General features: G+C 35.8%; 1 protein-coding gene across 6 annotated transcripts in view; it reads left to right on the forward strand.

Annotated features, from left to right (window-relative positions):
• LOC128676565 (POU domain, class 2, transcription factor 3L-like) overlaps positions 1–23,561 on the forward strand; it is a 184,928-nt gene that overhangs the window by 102,152 nt on the left and 59,215 nt on the right. For 5 of the 6 annotated variants that reach the window (XM_064436475.1, XM_064436478.1, XM_064436477.1 and 2 more), the window contains one exon: positions 9,047–9,161. In XM_064436475.1, coding sequence (XP_064292545.1) covers positions 9,047–9,161 — 115 coding nt within the window. Of the gene's footprint in view, positions 1–8,680; positions 8,790–9,046; positions 9,162–23,561 lie in introns of those variants that run through there. The other variant, XM_053756742.2, reaches the window with a different exon arrangement.

Consider the following 23,561-nt stretch of genomic DNA (forward strand, 5'->3'; position numbering starts at 1 on the left):
TATATTTCCCAATAATAACAAACATAAGGGTGTCGACGACAGATGGCGTGAAATCACAGAGAGCGTGCACCGCGCGTGTAAATTATGATATCGACAACACCAGTCCCCTGCTCCTGTTATGTTTACTAATCTTTGGCGGAGCTTCGCACGCAAACAAATTGTCAAAAATATGTACTACTGATTTTTAGCACATTTAGAAATTTTCATATTCATTAGTTATAATTATTGATGATTTTGTTTTGATTTGAAACTTAGTTTCATTTAATTCAGAAAATTATCATTGCGTACATATAATTGATTTCAATATAAATGTTTTAATATTCATTTATTAGATATTCAATCTTCATTTATGATCATCATTCATTCATTTATTAGATATAACATTATAGAAGACTTTAAAATGATCATGTCCGTGTAAGAACTGAAAGTGTTAGTAATGAATAAGACAGAATCGAATGCTGGCTCGAGTCCAAGCTGTGATTGGCAATCGAGCGTAAGTTTCACGATTAGATGAGCACTAAAGGCAGTATGTGATTGTGTCGAAATTAGAAACTACTTGAGTTTAAAAAAAATGCGTACGATTGAACCCTCCTGGGATTTGGTAATTTAATAACCGTTGCTGCCGGACCCTAGTTATAATAAAACGACTGCTTTGTGATAGTGGCAGGTAAAGCAGTGGCAATGGCCGAATAGTTCACAATTTACGAGAGTTCATACCAGAGCACCGACGGCGCGTGTTCGATCTCCGATATGATATAATTAAGCTGCGCGCGCGGCACGAGCGCGGGAGATATTACCATACCCTGCACACGAGATTTATGGACAACCGATTTAAATTATAAACTTGCTTTAGCTTAAAATGGTAAGTTGTTATCACCATGAGAAAACTTGCTTCCGTTATTGATTTATTTGTAGAAGGCCCTACAACTGTAACTTAACCCTTGGAGGGGTTCCACGTGGTCCACGATCATTTTCATTTAGTCAACTTAATTATCTTACCTTGACCTACCTTCAGTTCTTCAGCAAAGCTATCATTTATCTAATTGCTTTTCTTGATATATTTCTGATGCAGGATCTTCCCGATGGATCACTTTAATTTGTTTGTTGAATTCTTATATTTCATGTGAGGATGGCGGAGTATGTTAGTTTTCATCATGTGTTTTATCTGATTCGGGTTTAAGATCTTTGTGAGATCTACGGATTCGAAGGCGTTAAAAATCACACGCGTAGGTGTAATCTTTTACATATTCATTCTCACGGCCTGTCGTGAGAACTGGAGAGATGCCTATCAGAGCCGGCGACACGCGGCGCTCTATATACATGCAGATTTCAACTTGTTGATCTTGTGACATAAACTCTGTCTTTGGAAAGATAGCTTCTGCTGTTATAATATTTACGTTTCGGTCGATCTTTTAACCAGCGGTTTTAAATATTGTGTTGAATAAAACACAATGTTCTGTATTTTTCATGTCAATTAGAAGTACTAGTCTCGAAATCGTTGTTCTTAGTGGTACTCCACAAATTTCCAGCCACACAAAACATCTTGGATTTGACCAAGTTTGTATGAAAATCACGCACGTATTTACATTTAATCTGCGTGTGGATATATCGACAACAGATCTAAAATCTGTATGTAAAACTCTGGACGACGTTGTCCTTAACCGCTTCGATATTTGCGGTTAATGACTGCATTTTTGTTTAGATTTTAAGGTTCAAATTGCTGTGTTGTAGTTAATATGTATGTAGTACGGGAGCTAGTGACAATTTGACTATCCTAATTCTGGTGAAAGAGAATAAATAATAAATAAATAAAAATAACATAATTAATTTTCATGCTATTTGCAGTTAAATATTTTTTATTCATTAAACATCATTTTCATGATTCTTGTATCACAATTAGAAAGACAATTTAATTTACCTATAGGTTTGTTCTATAGTGTCCTCCGCATCATCTAGAAAGATTATGAGAGAAGTCTTGTAGATTTAGATCCGCTTTCTAAAATATCGAAGTAAACAGTATTTATATAGTTTCCATTATTTTTAATCACCAGTTAATTGATGAATGTATACTTTTTTTTAGATAATGTGCAGTCCATATTTATAAAATTAATTAAATTAAAACATTAATTTATTCATAACCGAAATAAGTATTAAAAATGTAGTAACAAATGGTCTGCCAGCTCCCGTGTGCTCTGCGTTCGTATTCCGCGCATGCGCCGCACACCTGCGTCGCTCGTGACGGGCATATGATTTATGTTGTATCGTGCTCTCATCGGCTGTCGATAGCCAAAGCTGCGAGATGAGCTGATGATGTCCAACTTCATTGCTTGAAGACAATATTTCATTAGCTCCACATTTCAGTGGCTCCACTTTATAGAACAAGGATATTAGTGCGTTCAGACAAATTCTTTAATTTTGTTTCTTCATGTCATGATAGTAATGCAACATACAACTTAAATGTGTTTATTTGCAAAACAATTCAAGCTGTTTAACTATATCAGAAAGCTTACAGGAATTTAAGCAATTCTATCATAAGAACTATATTGACATATGTAAATGGCATTACGAATACCTTTTATTGGTCAAAGTTGACTTCTAAAATGGTGTGTAATATTTGAATGCATATTGGATAAAAATTTTATCTCAAATTTAAAGCAATGGCCTTGAGACCAAAACAACAGTCGATTAACCGATCAACACCTAAAACAATCAATCATTGTAAACAGCCCACGATATTTATTTGATCCGCGTGCGGTATTACAATGGATGGCAGCCGCGCGCATGCCAAGTGTTTCTTCCGCGAAGGAAGCTTCCTCGGAACCGCACCTGGCCCATTGTTATGGAGAAGCCCGCTCTCATTAGACGACATTATCATGTCTTTCGATCACTAATTCGTCATAAGCATTGCTCTTCCGATAGGACATGGTTTGGGGAATACTAATAGGTTGATTTCAGGTCAATATTGGGTTCAGTGATTCCATTACGAGTGTTATTGTTTTTAAAGGATGACTGACAAATAAGACATTCCATGTCCAAAATTTGTAAATTAATTTCCAATTCATTTACTAAATGGGACAGGATGCAGTAGTCACGTATCGGCTACAAAATAAATATAAATTTAGAAATTAACCCTCGCAGCCAACTATTTCATTTCAAATTTTAAAATAGGAATTTAGAAATTATCAAAGCTATCAAAGGTATCTTCAAACTTCTAGTATCTTTATTTCTATCTTCATTTGGTTAATTCATCTGTATACAACAAATATAATCATATTTACTGGAGAGATCGTATTTTGTCCCAACGACAATCAAAATCAAATTAGTTTTACGGCCAAAATTAGCAACATCAATGATAAAAACGAATGAGAAAAACACAGCAATGGTAATCGTTTATAGGATTTTATTTTATTCATTTGATGGGTCTTTAATGTTTATGAGTAATTACTGCGTTTAATATCATTACATTACCGAATTTTAATGCATCTATTCGTTCCGTGCGGTGCGTTCCGGACATTCGCGTTATTGCAACTGCACGCCGGATTCGTCAAGGGTTACAAGGCATCTCCAGGGCTGTCACAGACTTCCACATATTTTCTTCTTGTCAACTCGAAGTGACTAGGTAATATTATTATGACCTGTAGAATGAACGCATTTTAATTGCCCTCATCTCTTGTTTTTATTGTACTCTGTATTAAGACGAGGTGAGGTTTTTGAGGAAGGGCGTCGAATATCTATCGATAAGCATATTATTTTACAAGTAGGTATCCCTGCGTGTTTGGAAGATTGGCAACCCTGCTCGCGTTGGTTAACAAGCGTGGATTATGGCAGCGGCCCGCGTCTGTGCGAAGCTGCAATGGTTCAGGCCTTCAGTCTCCAGAAAGTTTTCAATAAATAAACAAAAGTATATGAAAACCAAATATTGCTATGTATCGTTTATTACTCAGTGGGGTTTCTGATTTCATTTGGTTTCCGGCTCGATCATTACATCGGTTTTCACTAAAATGCATACTCTACATTCTAGTTAAAACGTGTGACTTGGTCGTTCACGTAGATTTCATAGGCATTCGTTATCTTATTCCTAGAGTAACAAAACGGCCAAGCTACACGGTTTAACTAGAATGTAGAGTATATGAATTTAGGTCTGGTAATGTTAGGGCGCATGTATCAAGAATCTTGGCTCTACATAAAATCTGACCACATTTTCATACATTTTGACTAAAGTTTAGGATTGTGAAGCAAACTAGGCTCGTCTTGGCAACATTTTTACATGAAAACATGTCTAGTTTGATTCACAATCCCACCAAAAACATTTTTGTTTTTACTTATTATTGACGCTAGCGTTCGCCCGCGGCTTCATAATGTATGTCCTTCTTCAAACTATATGTCGTAAATATATGTCGCAAAATTTCAAGAAGATTGGTTGACTAGGTAGAGCGTGAAGAGGTAACAAACAAACTTTCTTTCTCATTAAAATATATAGTATTAGTTAGGATAACTGTGACATAAGAAGAACGAAGTTACAAAATTGGTGTTAAAAATAATTGAAAGTGATTCCTATTAAAAATTAGGTACAGAAAAGTATATATTTTAAATGAGAACACCGAGAGAATGAGATCAATTGATTAATCGACATAATCAATACTTTGATGACCTATTTTCGAGTTCGACGTTTTTATTTGAAGCGTTCATAAAGAACCTTTTTCTCAGCAGCACTTTGGCCCCGTTCGCCGAGGCCGGTCGCACCGCGCGCTCCCGTTAGCTGCCCTTCACCCGCGCCTGCCATCAGCCCGAATCACCAGCTCGCCGGATGAGATCACACGTTGCCATTCAGACTCTCTTTGGTATCCTTTCGTATCGAAACGATGCTAAGATACGTACTTAGATGAAAATTTGGCTTGTAATTATCCCAAAATGCTAATATGAAATAATATCCTGTCTTTTTAAAATCTTAAAAGCACCAGTGCATGTTGAAATTTTAGCACATAATTTATCTCCAAACGGTCAAAACGAACATTTCCTTATTTATTATGCCGGCTATACACTATTGCCGAACTCAGACAGATGCCGACGCAAATTCATCAACAGTGCGTAATTTTATGAGAGCGTTTATTTACTGTAATGAAAAACCAACAATGTATGCCGAATCCGCCAAAGTTTGGCAAACATAGCCCGCAATTAAATACATACTATAATTCTTTTTTCTTTATAAAACGCGAACTTATGGCAGCGACAGTGAAGTCGGCTGGTTAAACTCTTCTAGCACTTAACATCTACAACAACTCTATTAGAGGGAATGTTAAAACATGTGTGAGAGTCATTTATGCAGAGTTCCTACTGGCGATATAAGACGATAATAAGAAGAAAGAGAAGGCTAATATTCATCACGCAATAACCCTGCAGAAAGTCCCGTTGCCTGCCCTTGACTCGCCGGTCTCGCTTCACACTTACACCTGTTTGACCTTTGCGTCCAAATTATCTGAGTCGCATCGCCGCCGGCTAAATTGTCGCGTATTTCATTCATAACTTTATTTTTAACCCCCAACGCCAAAACATTAGTGCTAGTTGCAAGAAAGATGCGAGCACTATTTGTGAATCTCATGATCTGAATCAGAACAACTCATTCGTCCTTATCTCAACTAAAGACTATCTTTTTGATGATAATTCTTTTTATAGAATATATTCTGAAAAAAACATACAGGAACAAAACTTTTAAAAGATATTATCTGATGTCATTAACCTGTGTATTATAAATATAATGGAGATGATTTTAAAATTATGTCTCAAAATAACATTTTATATATCTTTGTTTATACTATTGCTACACTTTCTCGAGCAACTTTTGATTCGCCCTTTTACAGAAAGATTGACTTCCTCTTTACAAACAAAAAAGTTCAAAATCCAATCCCTAATTCCTATGAGGTTTTTTGGGCCAAAACTGGTCAAGGAGTGTTGTAGTTCATCTCAGTAGCTATGCCAGCAAAAAGCGGCTGTTACAGGTTACATCATTACCGAACTTGAGGCTGAGTGCGTGCGCGCACAGATAATGATCTAAAGTTATGATACCATATGAATGAGTGGCGAATGCGCGTGTTGGTATGATCGTAAAGGTCTGTACACACTCACCGCCCATGAAAATAATACTACATGGATCAATTCTAATCCTCTCCACTAGGCACACTACGCTGGCTTCCAGAAGGCCTAATTAATACATAATATTCTTATAAAAGCAAAACTTTGTGCGGATGTTTGGAATGGAGTATTTGGAGCAACAGACATTGGTCTGTTGCTGCTTGCAATAAAATCGATTTTAGATGAAATTTGGCAGGTTTTCGGTAGGAGTGTCTCCCAAAAATATATTAAACAAACTACCTTTTTAATATATACTTGTACTATTATTAATATATAGAAATAGATATATACAATCATTGACAAAATTTATTGAATATAAATAAAAACTATTTACATAATTTTCGCATTTTATAATCTTCAGACGATTTTATTTAACGACCATGAAATTTACGATGGCATTGTAGTGGATGTGTTACAATCAGCAATACCAAACAATCATTGTTAAGTATATGAGAGACATATAAAAACGTTTTAAATATTTATCAAGAGCTTAGATTTCGGAGAATTATAAGATTCAATGACGGATTTAATATTACATGGCTATGTTCGATGTCTTGTTATGTGAATAAATATTTCGATTATGGTTTACTAGCTGTTTATCCGCAGCTTCGCCTGCTTAAATTCCCTCGGGAACAGTTTTTTCTTTGTATTAAAATGGGATTGGTATAGTTGAAATAAAATATCCGTAGTGCATTTAAAATACGCACAGCGCCGCAAAGTTATTTTTATTAGTATGTACTTAGTGCCACTACAGTTTTGTAAAAAAATTATGTTCAATACAAGTTTTTCGCAAATCTCACGGGAACAATAGATTTTTCCATATGTTCGTCTCTATACTATTATTTATATATATGCGAAATTTAATGATGATTAGTTAGGTAGATAACGCGTGAAGAAGACACAAACTTACTTTCACATTTATGGTATCAGTTGGGATTGGGATTGTATTGGCTTTTAAATGAGTTTCTTGAATAATGTATTTAATAAACTATTGCAAGTGTGTAAATTTTGTGAACACATGTATTTATTTAATGATCTCACATGAAAGGATTGTTTATAAAAGATGTCCCTCTCAAGCTATTGTTACTTCCAATGATAATTACTTACTTTTGTTATTCTGTGTATCGTAAAAAATGCCCATTACAATTATGGTCTAGTCATACCCGAACTGGGTATGACTAGACCATAATTGTAATTCAATTTAAAGTTTTCATTTGAAGTATTATTTATATTACAGCTACTGTTTGTCTCAAAGTTTTTGTGGCGGTTTGTTCATGCCTATGTTGGAGGAATGAGTTGATAAGCCACCATAAAAACTTTGTATACTTATATTCGAAATTTGTATCCATAGAGGGTTCTATCTGTACCCCAACATCACTGGACTTGAATAATTATCTCAGCTTTATTCTTCCATCGACCGTTCGGCCGCCGACGGCCGCTCGCGCGGAAGACGCGCGTCTTATCGAGCCGTACACTCTTACCCCCCTACCCCGCCACCGACCCCGCGCGAATTTACAATGTACGAACGAACCTCTCGCCCCCCTCCACGCGGGTGGCGTTCACACAGCACACGAGCGCGCGTAGTCAATGAACTTTACAACGCGATGTTAAAGTTTATATTCCCTCGCTGCTATTCTTTAGTGTGCGTGAGATTTTCTCGCCTGGAAATTCTAATGCCGCGCGACTGCGATAAAAAATGAGCGGCTCGGGAAACGTGAATACATTACCGAGCGAGACGGCGAAGGCGCCGCCTCCGCCGCGACGCCTCCTCCTATGTATTTTAACTTTATATTTTGATTCTGAAAAAGGGACGGAGGCACGCGTTATGTACGGTTTACGCCTGTTAAATATGTATGTAGATGATTTTCTATTCACATTGCATGCTCGGCTATTAAATTTGTTTCGAGGGTCTACTATGATAATTAACGTGAGAACCTAACAGTCAATTTGTTCGAGCAGAGGGTTGAGCATTAGTTCGTTAATAGGTGATAAAAACGCGCAATAGAAAAGACACAACGAAGGGTTGGGTTTTTTATGATTGCACGAGCGACCTTGCCTACTTCAATTTCATTTCATTACCCGGTAATGTACTCTAGGAATTATGTTTTTAGTTCTGGACCTATTTAAAGGTTGTTATTGAAGTGAGATTAAGAAATCTAAGCGATATTTCTGTCAGTCTATCTAGTTCTTGTACCCTTATTTACTACATTCGATTTACATTGTTGCATTCGTTCGCTTGCACAAAAAGTTGTCTCAATTTTTCTCAAATGAACATTCCAAAACATCAACAAGTCTGAATGATGAGGTATTTGTCCTCAAATGTGCCCTTTGTCACATTCGATTTTGGGTGTTGTGCAGAACAATTTTATTTTTATAAAGATCCCAACAAGAGCGAAACAATCAATACGTGTCGTTGGGACATGAAAAACCTTGATATTATTTTATTGCAATTCTCGAAATTTAATTATGTTATCGTTGAGTCTTATTAGTTCTATCCGTTAGCCAATAACACAGTTGATTCGCTCCGACAGGTAGGTGTTAGATGTGCCTCGACAAAAACGCGCAATAGAAAGACTAGCATCAAAGGGGTGCGCTTTTTGTGGCGCACGCGCTTCTAACGCCGGCGCCTTTACACCTGTTGATCAGATCGCTATGAAAGGGTAAGCCCTTACTTATTTATGTCTAATACCCATTCATTCATACGAGGGATTAATTGTCTTGTATTTTTCTTCAAATCTTTTGCAGGCAGATGAATCTTTAACAATAAGATAAAAAATGCATGGCCCTGAATTTTTGTTTCCTTCTCTTTCTGTCTTTGTTTAAAAGATTTCATCGATTAATAATATGAATTGGCGAAGGTAGAGTAAGTAAACTTGAAGATCAGAACGAAGTAATTAATATGATTGTTTGTCCATAGCGGCGTCGAGAATCACCGACATGGCTGGCGTACCCAGAGTGGCGGCTGCGCACTCTGCTGCGGCGAGCGTGCGCCACGCGACCTCCGAGGCCCACGCGGCCCAGTGTCATCAAAGGTGGGTCTGCTGGAGGCACCGCCATGGTTGTTATGGCGGTCATCACAGGTGGTTCAACTTTCTAAAAGAACAAGCCTAAAATTTGAAGACTATTAAATTCCCGTGGGAATTGTTCTGATGTTAGGGACAAATACATTTAGTATGCTTTCCACTTAAATCAGCCAAGATGAAACTTAATTTCATGAAAACTATTATACCATTATAATAGATATTATCATATTCGTTAATTCTGAAAGTCACTTGTAAATAAATAAAATTTCGAATGTTGCAGTTACGTTACATTAATGCAGCTCGGCGGTGATCGAAAGTTAAGTAATACATTGCAATTTCAAACCGCATATTTGTTGCGTTTAGACTGCATTGGTTACTAAATTAATTACGGTGCATGATATCCACGCCTCTTGCAAATCATACAAACTACACATCGACTCATACTAATCGTAAATCAACGGGTAATGTTCAACTTATGACAGCTGTTGGTATAAACTTGTATTTGTTAGCCGTAGATGGCTAAAGAACATAATTATTGAAATAGAGCAGATACCGTTCGTATGTCGGCCCCAGTTTCACATCTTGTTAACATTTTTGTGGATATTATAGCCAATAACTTGTTGAAATTGATAGTTAAGTTACGATGAATTGATAGTTTTTGTTACGACTACAAATAAGTGGTAATCGCGTTTCAAAAATATATTACCTATTATTATTTGCAAGCTATTGCAAGAAAAGAGTTTAGAAGATGTGACCTATTCTGTAAATGTCCAGGTTTAAATTCACAATCCATAGTAAAAACAGAAACAGGTACCGTACACACTTTTATTCTCTGTATATCGAAAATCCAGTGCTTAAATAGCTTTAACGTCTCTCAAGAAATAATATCCACTGAGTCCTGAGCAAAATAATGCACGCTAGAGAATAAGAACGCCATGTCGACAGATTCTTCGAATCTTTCACTTTCGTGGCAGCAAACCATGGAGTGGTTTGCTCCGTGGAGACGCGACACGTGGATACGTTCAGCGAACAATGACATTCACAGAACAAGTCCATACGACGCGTTCAACAAAGAAACTGGCCGCACCTTGCCTCATTGAGAAATATCTAACGTTGCTGAAGCTAAAATTGATGGAGGACTTGGTGTAGTAAGAAACCACAATGAAAACTAGTTCCTTGTCGTAGTGTTGCTGTAGAATGTCTCACGAGGATGAATTGTTATTATCAACTTAGTTTAAAGTTCTCATATTCAGCCATTCAATACAAACCTAATAGGTTATATAATAATTTAGTATATGTCTACATTTTCACCTCACCTTTTGTTATATTATCATTGGCTAGCTTGGCAGATAGTTTGAAATGTTCTTTACAGCTATTTCGTTTTGGTTTGAATCGATTTCGCAAATTGACATTTCTTAGTCCAGCTAGCTTTTTTGTTAAAATAACAGATCGACTGTTCCTAGGTTGTCCTACTACTAGACTAAAACTATCTTAACTTATGTGGTTGTTATCATAATCGCTGCGCTTTGCAGGCAGGCTTGTCGTCCGAATGCTAACTTTTTATTTTTGTGCCGCTTCTGCCCTTCACTGTTGGCAAAAAGGCGTTATCATCTGTAGCAACGGTCACCCATCCACGCCAGTTGTCCAGACAATCTAATGGCAAGCGATCAATAGCCCCCATCTGTATTCATGACCATCTGACTATTGGCACTGAGATGTTGAATGTTTCTGGAAGTGCCAGTGTTTATTTGTCAATTTATGATTATTTTATGAGTAGTTTCCAAGCCATCTTGTCTGCTGTGAAAAGCAAACAGCGTCTAAGTTAAACAAATCTAATAAAAATTGAATATATCTTGTAATCATCCTGTGTTTTAAGTTTTGACTATCATATTTTACATATTTTACAAACATCAAATCTTACATTTATGCGAATGAAAAACATGTCATATCTTTTGTCAACATTTCTAGGCGTCTCTACATCTTTGTAATTAGATTTTGTTGGCTAAATGCGATAAATCTGCATGTTCTTGCCTCGGATCTGCGGGGGTGTTGCGGGGGTGCGGTGGGGGGCTGGGGACGCCAGGTGCGGGGGCGGCAGATGTGGTGACGTCACGCGCGTGACCCATATCTCACCGCTTTTGTGCGGATCGTGGTCCGGGAGCTGGGTGGAGGTGTAGTTGTTCAAAATGGCATTGGGCTTGCAACCTCTCACTTCGGAATTCTTATTTCACTCAATTTAGGTACTTACCTTCGCTGTTTTAAAATCTGAAGTATTGTCTAGTGCGGTCGTGTCGATAGAAGTTAAACATGCATGAGAATCTCAATATCGCATTCCATAATACCTACAAGGTATCAGAATGCTGAAATGAATTCAGTTCAATATTGGTACTCGCAAACGAGTGTTCACGCATAGTGGGTACTGTTACTGTTCCATAGAACCTCAAATAGTATTCGCAAAATAGTAACTGGATCTCGACCTATTGGGGTTTATAATGACACAGCGTTCAGCGCGCACGGGTCAAGCGACACTCACGGCGACAATAGAGTGATGGGGGACCGCGCCATAGAAAGTGGTTCGCATATAAATTATTAGACTATTCAATTTTAAATACCAACTTCTAAATGAAAATAAACTAAATGCGAAAGTAAGTTTGTTTTTAACTCTTCACGCATTATCTACTGAACCGATTGTTATGAAATTTGGTACACGGGTAGAAAATAACCTGGGATAACACATAGGGTAATTTTTATCCCGAAATTCCAACGGGAGCGAAGCCCCGGAGCGCACCTAGTTATTTATACATTGCTTTAGCTACATGACACAAAACTGATCAGTACATTATTCCGAAATATACAATTCTTTCAAATTAAACGTTTGCTGACTACCTAAATTCTATGCAGATGACGAGTCTAGAATGTTGTCTGCATCGCCCCACACCTCACTGCCACATCAGTATACAGAAAATGTATGCTGTGTCAAAGTGATCGTTGTATTTGCCTCAGAGAGGGTTGTAGGGTTGTATTATTTCTTTGTGATATTAGAAACAAGCTGTGCAAGCGGCTAGGCGTCCACGAAACTACCCCACTGGCGCGATGATTGGCCCAGTGGCTCACTAGATGTTTTACAATAGTGTTGTCATAGACAAAATATTGTATTTTGCTATTTTTACAAGTTCATCTTGCCTTGAAAGTTGTAAAATCTAATCACGCTAAAACTGCAGACGTTTTATATTCATCGTGATAGACATTGGTATGCCTAGAGGTAGAATAAATTTCAACCCAACTGTTTCGTATCGTACATCCATACGCAGACAAAGACATGTACGTTAGCTAGTATGTAGATAATGAGATAGATAGATTGTACTTTATCAGTAAAAACGACTAATAAAATGTTTAGTCCTGGTTCTGCACCGCTCGAAAGAAAATGACTAATTAGTTGATGAGTCTGCTCCACACAAGGTTCAAGTTCAAGGAGGTTGCGGTCGTTGACCTCGCCCTAACTCGCCGCGCGTGACGTAACTACCTACACGTGTTGCCAAAACGACCGACCAGTCTGCAGCCTCCAAAACAAAAACACAAATATCTGAAAAACACAACATTTCTGACCATACAAAAACTCATTATGTAAATAAGTTTTACTCTCAACATCTATTCTATACATTTAAAATTATTACACAAAACGAAATAAACAGTAGGTACATGTTGATGCAGTAAAGCTGAGCTTGAGCCGAACTAATCTCAAAATCCAACCGACCCGGGACTCGTCCGTAGATATGTAAAATGCCTCGCGTAGGAAAATCCATAACGGCACGCGGAAAACCCTTTTAATATACGGCACGTAAATAGTAGCGGTGCGGGGGCGGGGAGAAAAGCCGCGTGGCGATTGGTCGAGACGACCGCCCCGCCCCGCGAAAAAAACCTTTGAAAAAAGCAGCGATAGCGCGGCAGTGTCTCGCCGACGCGCGTAAGGGGCGGACGCCTGTTGCAACGGCGCGACCTAGGATCGGCGGCCGAGGCCGCGCCATGCCCGCGCTGGCTTTGCGCGACCAGCCGCTTGACTGTTCCATGCGCCTGCGCGATCTTCCCGCCTGGCCGCCGCCGCGGCCAATGCTGCCTCATCAAGATCACCACGGTCAGTACCGGCCAGTGCTGTGTCAGTGTCTACCTATAAGTTATAAGTACCCGTGTTACGTGAGAGTGTTGTCAGTCCACCTGGAGCCACGAAGTGTATTTTAGCAGTAATTGTTTCGCAACCGAAAAGTGTTTCTTGTTTGAGTCGTCAAAATCTACGTTTCTCATGTTAGGATATCTTTGATAGTCGTCAAAATAGTGATCAGGATATTCAATTCATACTTTATCACAGTCTTTACCACAGTAATTACGAAGCTGTACTCATTATCACCACCTGATTGTCAAAACTCTGTTTCAAAATTGTCAGGTGTTCCATCGCCTAATAGAAATTCGTCTCCCAGAAACCTTTCTTATCCCAAAGTCGTTATTGTCACGTGCTAATGTTGTACAACATCGTCTATTGTCATTTCCTCCCCTTCATCATCGCATTTGCAGCATGAATCTTAACTCTAGGCCCGTATTTGTAGGATTTTAGTTTATCGTTCATCTAAAAAATATGTTTCTGTTTTAGGAAAAATTTGAACATATGTGATGATTATGACCACTGGATAATGTTGATATCTAAAATTCTTATTGACTTGCCATTTTTATCCTTCAAAATGTTTTGTGTGTCGCGAAGAGTTAAACTTGCATAAATGGTATCCACCTTCACATGTTTGTGACCATTTTCGAACATAGTGTTTGGCACAAAGACGCCTTTTCATTCAGCATTCGTAAGATATGAGCGCGCTGAATTCATTACCAGTTGGTACGAACGTTTTAGTGGTAAGTGAACACGAAATTAATTGCCTAATTAAAAATATAACAGTGTTCACACGAGTTATATTATAATGCTCTTAAAGTTATTGCTTATTACCAAATTCCTCATAATTGAGTAAGGTAATCTCATAAACAAAAAAAATAAAAGTAAGAAATGTTATGCCAATTTACGGTTTATATAGGTAGGTAGGTGTTTTTTTTATTTTGTGATCTAAGTGATATTTATCTTTATCATGAAAGACAATAATTGAACATACAGAATAATATGATTAGTTAATATTATGAACAGACAGAATTAAAAACAATAGTTGATTTATAAATAAAATTATCTTATGTGTAAAGTAAAATCAATAGTATATTAAATATTATAATAACTTTACCTTAGTCTGTGGCAAATAAATTTCCTCCTTTTATAATATTAATTCTGTGCCTACTTGATTGATTTATGTTATTTATGAATTATCATCCTAATGTTTAGATGAGAACTAGTCATGCTATATTCGTACCTGTTATTATTTATGATTCTGTTAATTGGAAAATTATAACAAAATATCCAGATATGAATATAATTGGAAGTTTATTCATTAGCTAATTCATTATCTTTGAATTACAATTAATGAGTGAATGCAATTTATATTATTTATCTACCCATGATTTCGTTAAAATATGTATTATTGGTCTATAAAACACACAAACTCACCTTCAAATAATATTTTCGTATGTACCTAATTTATGTCAATTTGCTGTAATAAATAATTACTGCAGTAATAAATAATTACTGCAAATAAAATTCTCACACAAATACGATATGAATAAAATATAAATAGAATGTTTGTTTTCATTAGGCTAGAATATTTTAATATTCGGGATAATAAAAGTGTGTTAAATTGAAAAAAGGTCATTATTGGCCGGTATTTCATGAAATAAATCGGTAGAACACAAGCTACCTATTTTGGAACCATTTTAATGTTTGCTACTTTAAAATAAAAATAAATAAATAAAGTAATATTTTTTCAGATAATTAAAATCCTAATTCTATAGCATGACATAATTCCATTCAATTTGTTTTATCACATAACATTATTTGATTTAGATTTATATTACTCTTCTCACTTCCATAGTGCAGATGCCATAGTGATAGGTAGTATCAGCCACGTAACATTTTAAAATTTGATTTTATCGTTTTCATATGAGATAAAAGTTTTAATTTTATTTTTTTGAATTTAGGTTAATGCAATAAGTTCTAATTAAATTATTAATTCTTGTATATAGCAGATTTTATTTATATAACGAAGTTGATTAAATTGTATGTCAATTTGTAAATTGTCCTAGGTAGTAGGAAATTACATTCTTCTGTAATCTTGGAACATAAATTACATTTTGTGTGGTTATATTTTCAGAATTACTTAAAACGTCCTCCAATTTATCTATTTCGTGTACATTTCCATCGGCCGTAGTAATACTGTAGTTACTTGATATTTTTAAAAGAATTATCGAAATTCATTGTGAAGCAAGTTGCTAAATTTATTCCCTTTTTTATTTTCGCTTTTTCTAATTCCATGTCTTCGTAATAATTTAAGTATACATAATTTCAAAGAGCAAAATAATATATGATTGTTGAAATAGATAATTTATTTTTATTTAGGTATATAATGTGAGGTACATGTTTCCTCATACATAATACAATTAAAATAGTTAAATTTTGGGTATTTGCTGGGTGTGAAGAAAAATAATTATATGAAATTAAATTGCAATTGTGATATTATTAATATAAATGAATAACAATATAAATGCTTGTTTAACAGATTAAGATAAATTATTTACATGAAATGATCATACTATTGTTATTCCGGCGAAACAATCCCGTAATTATCCATCATTTATGAATCGTATAAGTCAAGTATTATTAAGTTCGCCCTTCACAACGCGACATAAACAATAACCCCGGCGTGTTTTGTCGCCTTCTGCTGAGCTGAGGCGCGGCAGCTTGTTGCGTAATCTTTAGGACGGGTCAGGTGGCCGAGGAGTGGAAGGGTTAGCTCCCGGTGCTGGCGCCCTTGCAACTACACCTGTAATCATATATATTTATCATATATTTTCAATTTAAAAAAAAACATTCATTTACGCGCTCTGATTTGTTGTTGTTAAATTTGCTAAGACAACATTGGACATTATGTATGTCTTATAAATTGCATCTACAAACTATGTTAGTTAATATTTAATTGTTATTTTTAAACGAGTATAACATCTTATTTCACTTATATAATATTATGTTTATTGAACGCCTATTTATCAATATATTTGAACTTCCGACATAATCCACACAACTGCAGCCAGATTTAGATATCGAAAATAATTAACATTAAATATTTATTAATATTCCAAACCTACTTGATAACTGCTCTCATATGCATCTTTTTCAATAATTAAAAAAAAATATTATGAATAAAGATTGGCTGGTTGACATATTCTACTATTACGAGATGTTGTAATCTGAGTTTAGATTTAGTAGAATCTTATCACTTTTTCGATAATAGGTATTGCCCCAACATTGGTTTGAATTCGACGAAATATGAGCTCTATTGGCCGTTTGTCGCCTTTGCCTCGTGCGTGCCTCGCCTGTGTCCGACCCCCGACACCGAGCGGACCCATTGTGGACCCGAAGTCTTTCTATCATCAGGAGGGGGACTTTTTAATTTGTTTTATTGACGCGCGTTATTTTGGTAAACAAACACTGACTTCAAAAGAAACTATATCATTTTCTTGTATTTGTGATGGATGACTTTACGTCAAGATTTTTTTGTTCAATATCGGTTTTTGTTACTTCGAGCTCACATTGTACACCACAATAAATTACATAGTATTTGTATTTTTGTGCTCGTATGTAATGAAGCCTTTTATTACTGTCTCTCGTTAATATATAAATAAAATTTGCAACCAGAAATACCTTCTTTTCAAGTACTTAGTTGAAGAAACACACCTGTGTACCTAGCTGTGTTTCTTAATAATAAGTTATACCTTTTCTTATAGGTATTGGTGATTGTTAAACGTGTCACTTTTACGTTGTTAATTTAAAATCTTTAGCTACGAATCTTTTTGAATCACATTTCCTGCTTGTTTACTTCCTAGACATGGATAAACGTGGTATATTAATTCTTGCGTTGGAAGAAATGTCTTTAGGACAGACTGTGATCTGTGATATTAATATCACATCTGTTATTAGGTGAAACTTGCTTTAGGAATATTGTTATCAGAGATCGGATAATCGGATGTAGGTACCTATAATTACCTAAACTTCATTTTAAGCTAGGATATTATGGAAGCGGCTTCTTAAAACATTTTGTATTATCCGTTTGAGATAAATATTTTGAAAAATTCAGAGGACGTTATTGATTTTAGTTTTTTTGTACAAAAGTAAAAATAAGTAAATATACCTACACCCGATTTGATTCTTTCATAAAAACAGTAAATTTGTCGATTCCGAAATCCCGAGACTTTTTTCGATATAAAAGTACATTCCATATTAGCCAACCAACATGTTAAAATAAGTAAATTATACCCACACCCGATTTGATTCTATAGTAAAAGAAACTATATTTGTCAATTCCGAAATCCCGGTATTATTTCGATTCAAAAGTGCCTATGCTTCCGATTATTCGATTACTGATTATCATATAGGTACAGGTAATTTCAATGCACAAAATTACATGGCCATTATAATTTTACCTGAGTAGCTTTAGTGAGAAAGTGTGAGCCAAACAACTAGCTGATAAAGCCTAATATTAAATGTAATTATTTCTATAGGATTATAATTATTGCGAGCCAACATTTAGCGTCGCGCTCCGCTGCGCCCGCTCATTAGGTGGTGCGTATTTGCGTGTTTTCGCTTAAAATTTTATTCGGATACATATTTAATGTACCAATTAATATTTAATTTACGCTTTACATATCAATGCTTCGATGTGACATGATAAGATTATGCTTTCTGATTTGATTGTTTGCATTTAAGATGATATTTTAATCAAAATAGCTTTCATAATTTAGGCTTCTTCTTGTAGTAGTAATTCAACTGAAATGGCAGTTAAGTACGCTTGTTGCCATGGAGCTAAGAAGAAACCAATCATAATCAGAGATCCCAATTATACTTAGCCTATGACACGCATATACTTGCATGGAGTTGTAAGTGAAAGTAAAAATGCATTTATGTTTCACCATACCATCTCACACACATTAAATTATAAATATTAATCCAAAGAAGTGGAATGGAGTAATATCGGTTAGTTAGGCTATCTGTAAGTTAACGTTTAATATTAGAACAAAAACGCTTAGAAAAACATGTTGTATACGCTATAGGTATTATGAAACAAATTGGCAAACAACAAGTAGCCTCCGTATGAGGAGATGATGATGTTGGCAGCTTTCATTGTTGCAATAAGTCTGTTGATAAAGTGGTAATGATTTGAGCGGAAAATGTATTTGTGTTCAAACAGTGAAACGGGCTAGCGCCGTGTTGGGCGTGTCACGGTAATCAACAGCAGCAAATGTCTCCATCGAAAACAATACTCTGTAATGAGATATAGTCACCGCGTTCACATCAAATTATAATAAAATTACAATGGAATTGGCAGCAAATCACCGTAATGTATTCGAGTCGGCTTTCCACGTAATTTGGTGTAATAATGTCATCTGTAAGTGAATGGAGTCATGCGTTGTTTGAGGTAATAATGTTCTGTTTCGGCGGTAATGAGATGTGGCTTTTTTATTCAATTTAGTTATGAGTTGGGTGTGAATGGAGGGTCCTACGCACAGTCATTACATATAAATAAATTGACAATTACGAGCTAATATTTCCAGACATGGGTAATCTAGCGATGCATGATATTTTTGACCGCAAATCTATTGCAAAAAACTGTTGGGTTTATCGCGTTATGCTTTTTACTTGGTATTCGTAAATATTTAAAGCTAATTAAAAGTAAATCCATTTTCTTATTATTATTTGTATTTAAAAATAACGTAAATCTAAAGCTTGTCTATAATAAACTCTAATAAGTGCTTTTCTATGGAAACACTTATAAAAAATATTGTAGAAAGCAGACCCAAGCCTTCAATCGATTTCTACTTTTTCTGTGATTATTACCGCCATATTAGTGTTATTTACACCGTTAGTAGTATATTTGCAAAACAGCCTAAATATCACAATGGCCTTATATTTTATGAAACCAGCAATAAGCATATTTTTAAATAAGCGAAATATGTCCTGGATTTATATCTGTGCATTAATTGACGAAGTGCGTGTTACGCCTTTTGTTTGTAGTTCACCCAAAATCTCAATGTGTTTGTTCTTTTCAATGATTATACAAAAGCGAATATCTATCAACCTCGTTTGAAATAAAAACATGAATGACATCCATATGGCATGGGAACGTGAACTTTGCGGCGAGCGCCACCTGTCGGCACGCCTGGTCGCTCCGTCCGCCGCGCACGCCACACCGACAATGTCTTCAGTTACTCCTATTGCTTTCAGCGTAGCTTAATCTAAATTTATTTTAACAAATCACTGTGATTTTTGTCCATATATATAGTGAATATATAGTGATCACACAGATTGAGCTAGCGCCAAAGTAATTTCGAGACTTGTGATATGGGATACTAAATCCACGACACTATATTCTATATATATAAACGTCCAAGATTCAAGATCTTAGTTAATCTGAAAAAGATCGTTTATTATTTGTTATCCCTTATAAAGAGATCATCAATTTCCTCTTCGGGCTAATTTAGTTTTCTGCTATTTTTGTCCATACTAAATGATCGTACCGTACCTTATGTCAATTGAAATTTCATTTGGTTTTCATTAAGGGACCAGGATTTTAAAATCTAATGAAAAATTAAAACTGAAATAAAATGATTTTTCTTTTAATTTAGTAGCTACTTCTATTGCATGTAATTTGCATCCGCGACCGATCCGTCTGTCGTCAACGCACGGGAGACACTTTCCCAGAAAGCGTGCCTAGATCGGAATGCACGCACTTCTGCAGATACAAAGTGGACTCGCACAGCCCATAATTCTGCGTACGTACGTGAAAAGCAATTACCATAAGTACTTGCAATTTTTGCAAGAATAAAACTTTGGCTTCTTGATATGTATTCCTAAAAAAATAAATATTTACAACACATGTTGGATAAACCATTGTTATAATATATTTTTTGCTATTTAGTCTTACCTATCTTGATAGTAAATTATAATATGTTCAAGATTTACAATATTATATATATTTTTTTATATTATAATAAACATACTCCAAATGGACGCATAAAAAAAACCTTTTTATACATGACTTTCCGTAACTAAATTTAATGATGATTGAAACATAAATAGGTAATAAGTATCTCAATAAACATTATACGTATATTTGTACATGCTAAATAAATTGTTTCTAAAGAGACAGCATCTATTAAGTATCTATAGAGTAATTTATGATCGTGTCGGTTCACCAGCTTAATAGTCTGTTGGACTTAAAATGTAGGATAGCATTAAGCGGCCAGGAAATAAACGATGCGTCCGGGAGTACTGTTTAAACTGGGGCCAGGTGCCGACCATCGCTCACCGGGCCGGCACTAAATCGCCAGCCTAGTGAAATACTGCGCCGCACCGCGCCGGACCGGCGGATTACCCGCCTGCCCCTAGGGAGCCTCAGAAACTCACTCTACTCCATAAATCGTCCCCATTTGGCTAGCCCGCGAATCAAAGAGAGGTAATTCGCAATGTTTAAATCCAATTTGAAAGAATGTAGGAGGGGAGGCGCGCTCGCTGAATTTAAAGTTCGACAAACCGTTTATTGTTATCGCAGGGTAAGAAATTATTATGATTTGGTATGCGAGCAAGCGAGGAGGGGAGGTAATCGCTTGCGAAGCTCAGTCGAGGACATGTCGCCCGCACGCGACCTCCGACATGACTTGGATATTTGCAAAAATTGCTCCCTTGTGTCTTGTCTGTAGCTGTTACAATGTCATCTAAATATACCCAATACTTTTATTTATTCACACATTTTATTTATAGTTTGATATCATTCTGCAATTGAAAGATCGTACGTATTAAAATACATTATTGAAATTCCTTGCATAGCTGAGCAAATTCATATCATAATGGAATAAAATATTTGAAGTTTTTATAGATTTCCGGAGAAATTGATTCTTGATTATTAAAACGAGCGTATGTAAAGCAGCGTGACATGTAATCATGTATATGTTCAGAAAATTATAATGGATATTTCCTCCAGCATCCGCATAATACAGACAGACTGATAAAAGTCATAATGTGAACCACCTCAGTTCCCTACCGCGTCGTGCGTGCAGCCACTCATTACATTACAGGTCGCCGACGGGGGGAGGGGGTCAGAGAGGAGGATCGTACTCCACTCATTCATCATTGCATCGGTGTCATCGGTCGGCAGTACAAAGCGAATATCTGACATTGTAGCCAAGTAATAAAGTACGTCGTAGTTTAAACTAGTTGTGAAAAAATAATTGTAACAAATTCCTTGGACAGCTGCTTGCTAACGGCTGTGTTTGCGGCAAATTGTCGTACGTTTACTTTGCGTATAATTGGCTTCGTCGTTTCATTTACTATATTATTATATTGAAAAACTTAATTGCTTGAAATAAATACTATACTCTTTAAAACTAATCCATTTTCTTTAATTATATTCTTATTTCTCTTTCAAAGAATATTCTTGCCATTTACCAGATGATACAACTGATGATTCATAAAAGGCTTAATAATTCCTATTCTATTTATCTCTATCAAATCAAAAAACTTCTAATGTAAATCTCACTTGTCCTTTTCTCTAATGGGAAGAGCAAACAAATAAACTCAACATGAGATAAGTAGGTGGAAATATTTTTATTATTGATTGTCCACCTCATCTCATTGTAATCGCGAACTTGTACTCGTTACGCGATCGATTTTCGTATATAGGCCGGGTTGTGGTCGTCGAAGGTCTGCGTGACCCAGAGGGGCGCGGGTGTGAGGGCGGGGGTAACGGGATGATACACAATTAGCCAGGACGACGACCTCTCCTTCAAAGATTCGCGTAGCCTGTTGGCACCTCTTTACATTGTGCTCTTGCTCTGTACTGCCAGGTCTGTTGTGGTCAGATGTCGACATCGTACGTGTATTCATGAATTCAATGTTGCATATCATCATGGAATTAAAAAATCCAAATTTAGTGGCTTGTTCGAATTTTACGTTTTGACAAAAGTAGGTCTGGTAGTTTACATTATTTATTCTTATCTTCTCAAACGTAAAAGTCAACGTGGATAAAATACACTTTATCCTCCCGCAGATGTATTTGATATAAGATCAATATCAAATTAATGTTGACGCAGTCTTGTCACAAATTATGTCTCCTATCAATCCATCTCTGACCTTTCCAAACCCATCATCAATGCAAAAACTTGATAAGGCCACGAAATTAATTACAAATTACGTGACGTTACGTAACTTGAATGCAACACCATATAACTGATACAATTAGTATCAGTTATATCGTGAGTATAATTTTGACAAGCGCTATGTTATCTAGATGGTGCGTCCGACCTATCTGATCGATGGCCATCTACACTTCACCATATTCTCGATGTAAACCGTTCTACATGTTACTTGATGTATTTCTTCGTTTGTTAAAACTTTACTTTTTCTAATCCAGGGACTAATTTAAGAGTTGCTAATTTAGTATTAATGCTACTTTATTTAGAAGAGATCATTACCTTTTAGCTCTTTTAATATTACTGTCAATATATAGTACCTAATTTATTATTTCTATTCCTTGGTGCTATATCACAGTGTTAGGTTTTGGTGGTACTTTATGTTTAACAGCTAACGCAAATTTATTTACTGATCAGTTCTTAAGGAGATAATCTTTTCTACTCTCAAAAGATATGCAAAAAATCACCAAATTGATCTTTATATGTAAAGATTTATTTAAGTAATTTGATGAGAATTCTTCTGTAGAACGAGAACTGCGAGACAGGTGTTTTTGGCAGCCAACTACATTTATAAAACTGAAACTTTTCACCCGCTCTGGATGATTTAGTGGAATTTCGTGTAAAGACCCCCACACTATATGCCTTTTGCTAGTTATGTGTATACTAATAACTTATACGTATAACTTGGTACCGCGTTAGTGTTTAACATAAAATACTGAAACTATAAATAATCCCAAATGTCTATACATGAAAAGTTCTTTGAAATGCTTTGGAAAACCAATTTTGCACGAATTTTAAAATTAGAAATCATTTAATTTAATTCTTATTTAATTATGTATTTTACTAACTAGTGGTAGTTAAAAATATCCTTATAATCTAGTGATTATAAGGATATTTTTGTTACTAACACATGGATCTATGGTCTGAAATAAACGTTTATTATTATTATTATATTGGGTTTTTTTGGAGGAGTTTTATTGGATACGCGAGCTCGTGGCCAAACGTAACCAATAAGTCTGAAGATTTGCGAAT

This window comes from Plodia interpunctella, chromosome 16, assembly GCF_027563975.2.
Source record: "Plodia interpunctella isolate USDA-ARS_2022_Savannah chromosome 16, ilPloInte3.2, whole genome shotgun sequence".
Lineage (NCBI taxonomy): Eukaryota > Metazoa > Arthropoda > Insecta > Lepidoptera > Pyralidae > Plodia > Plodia interpunctella.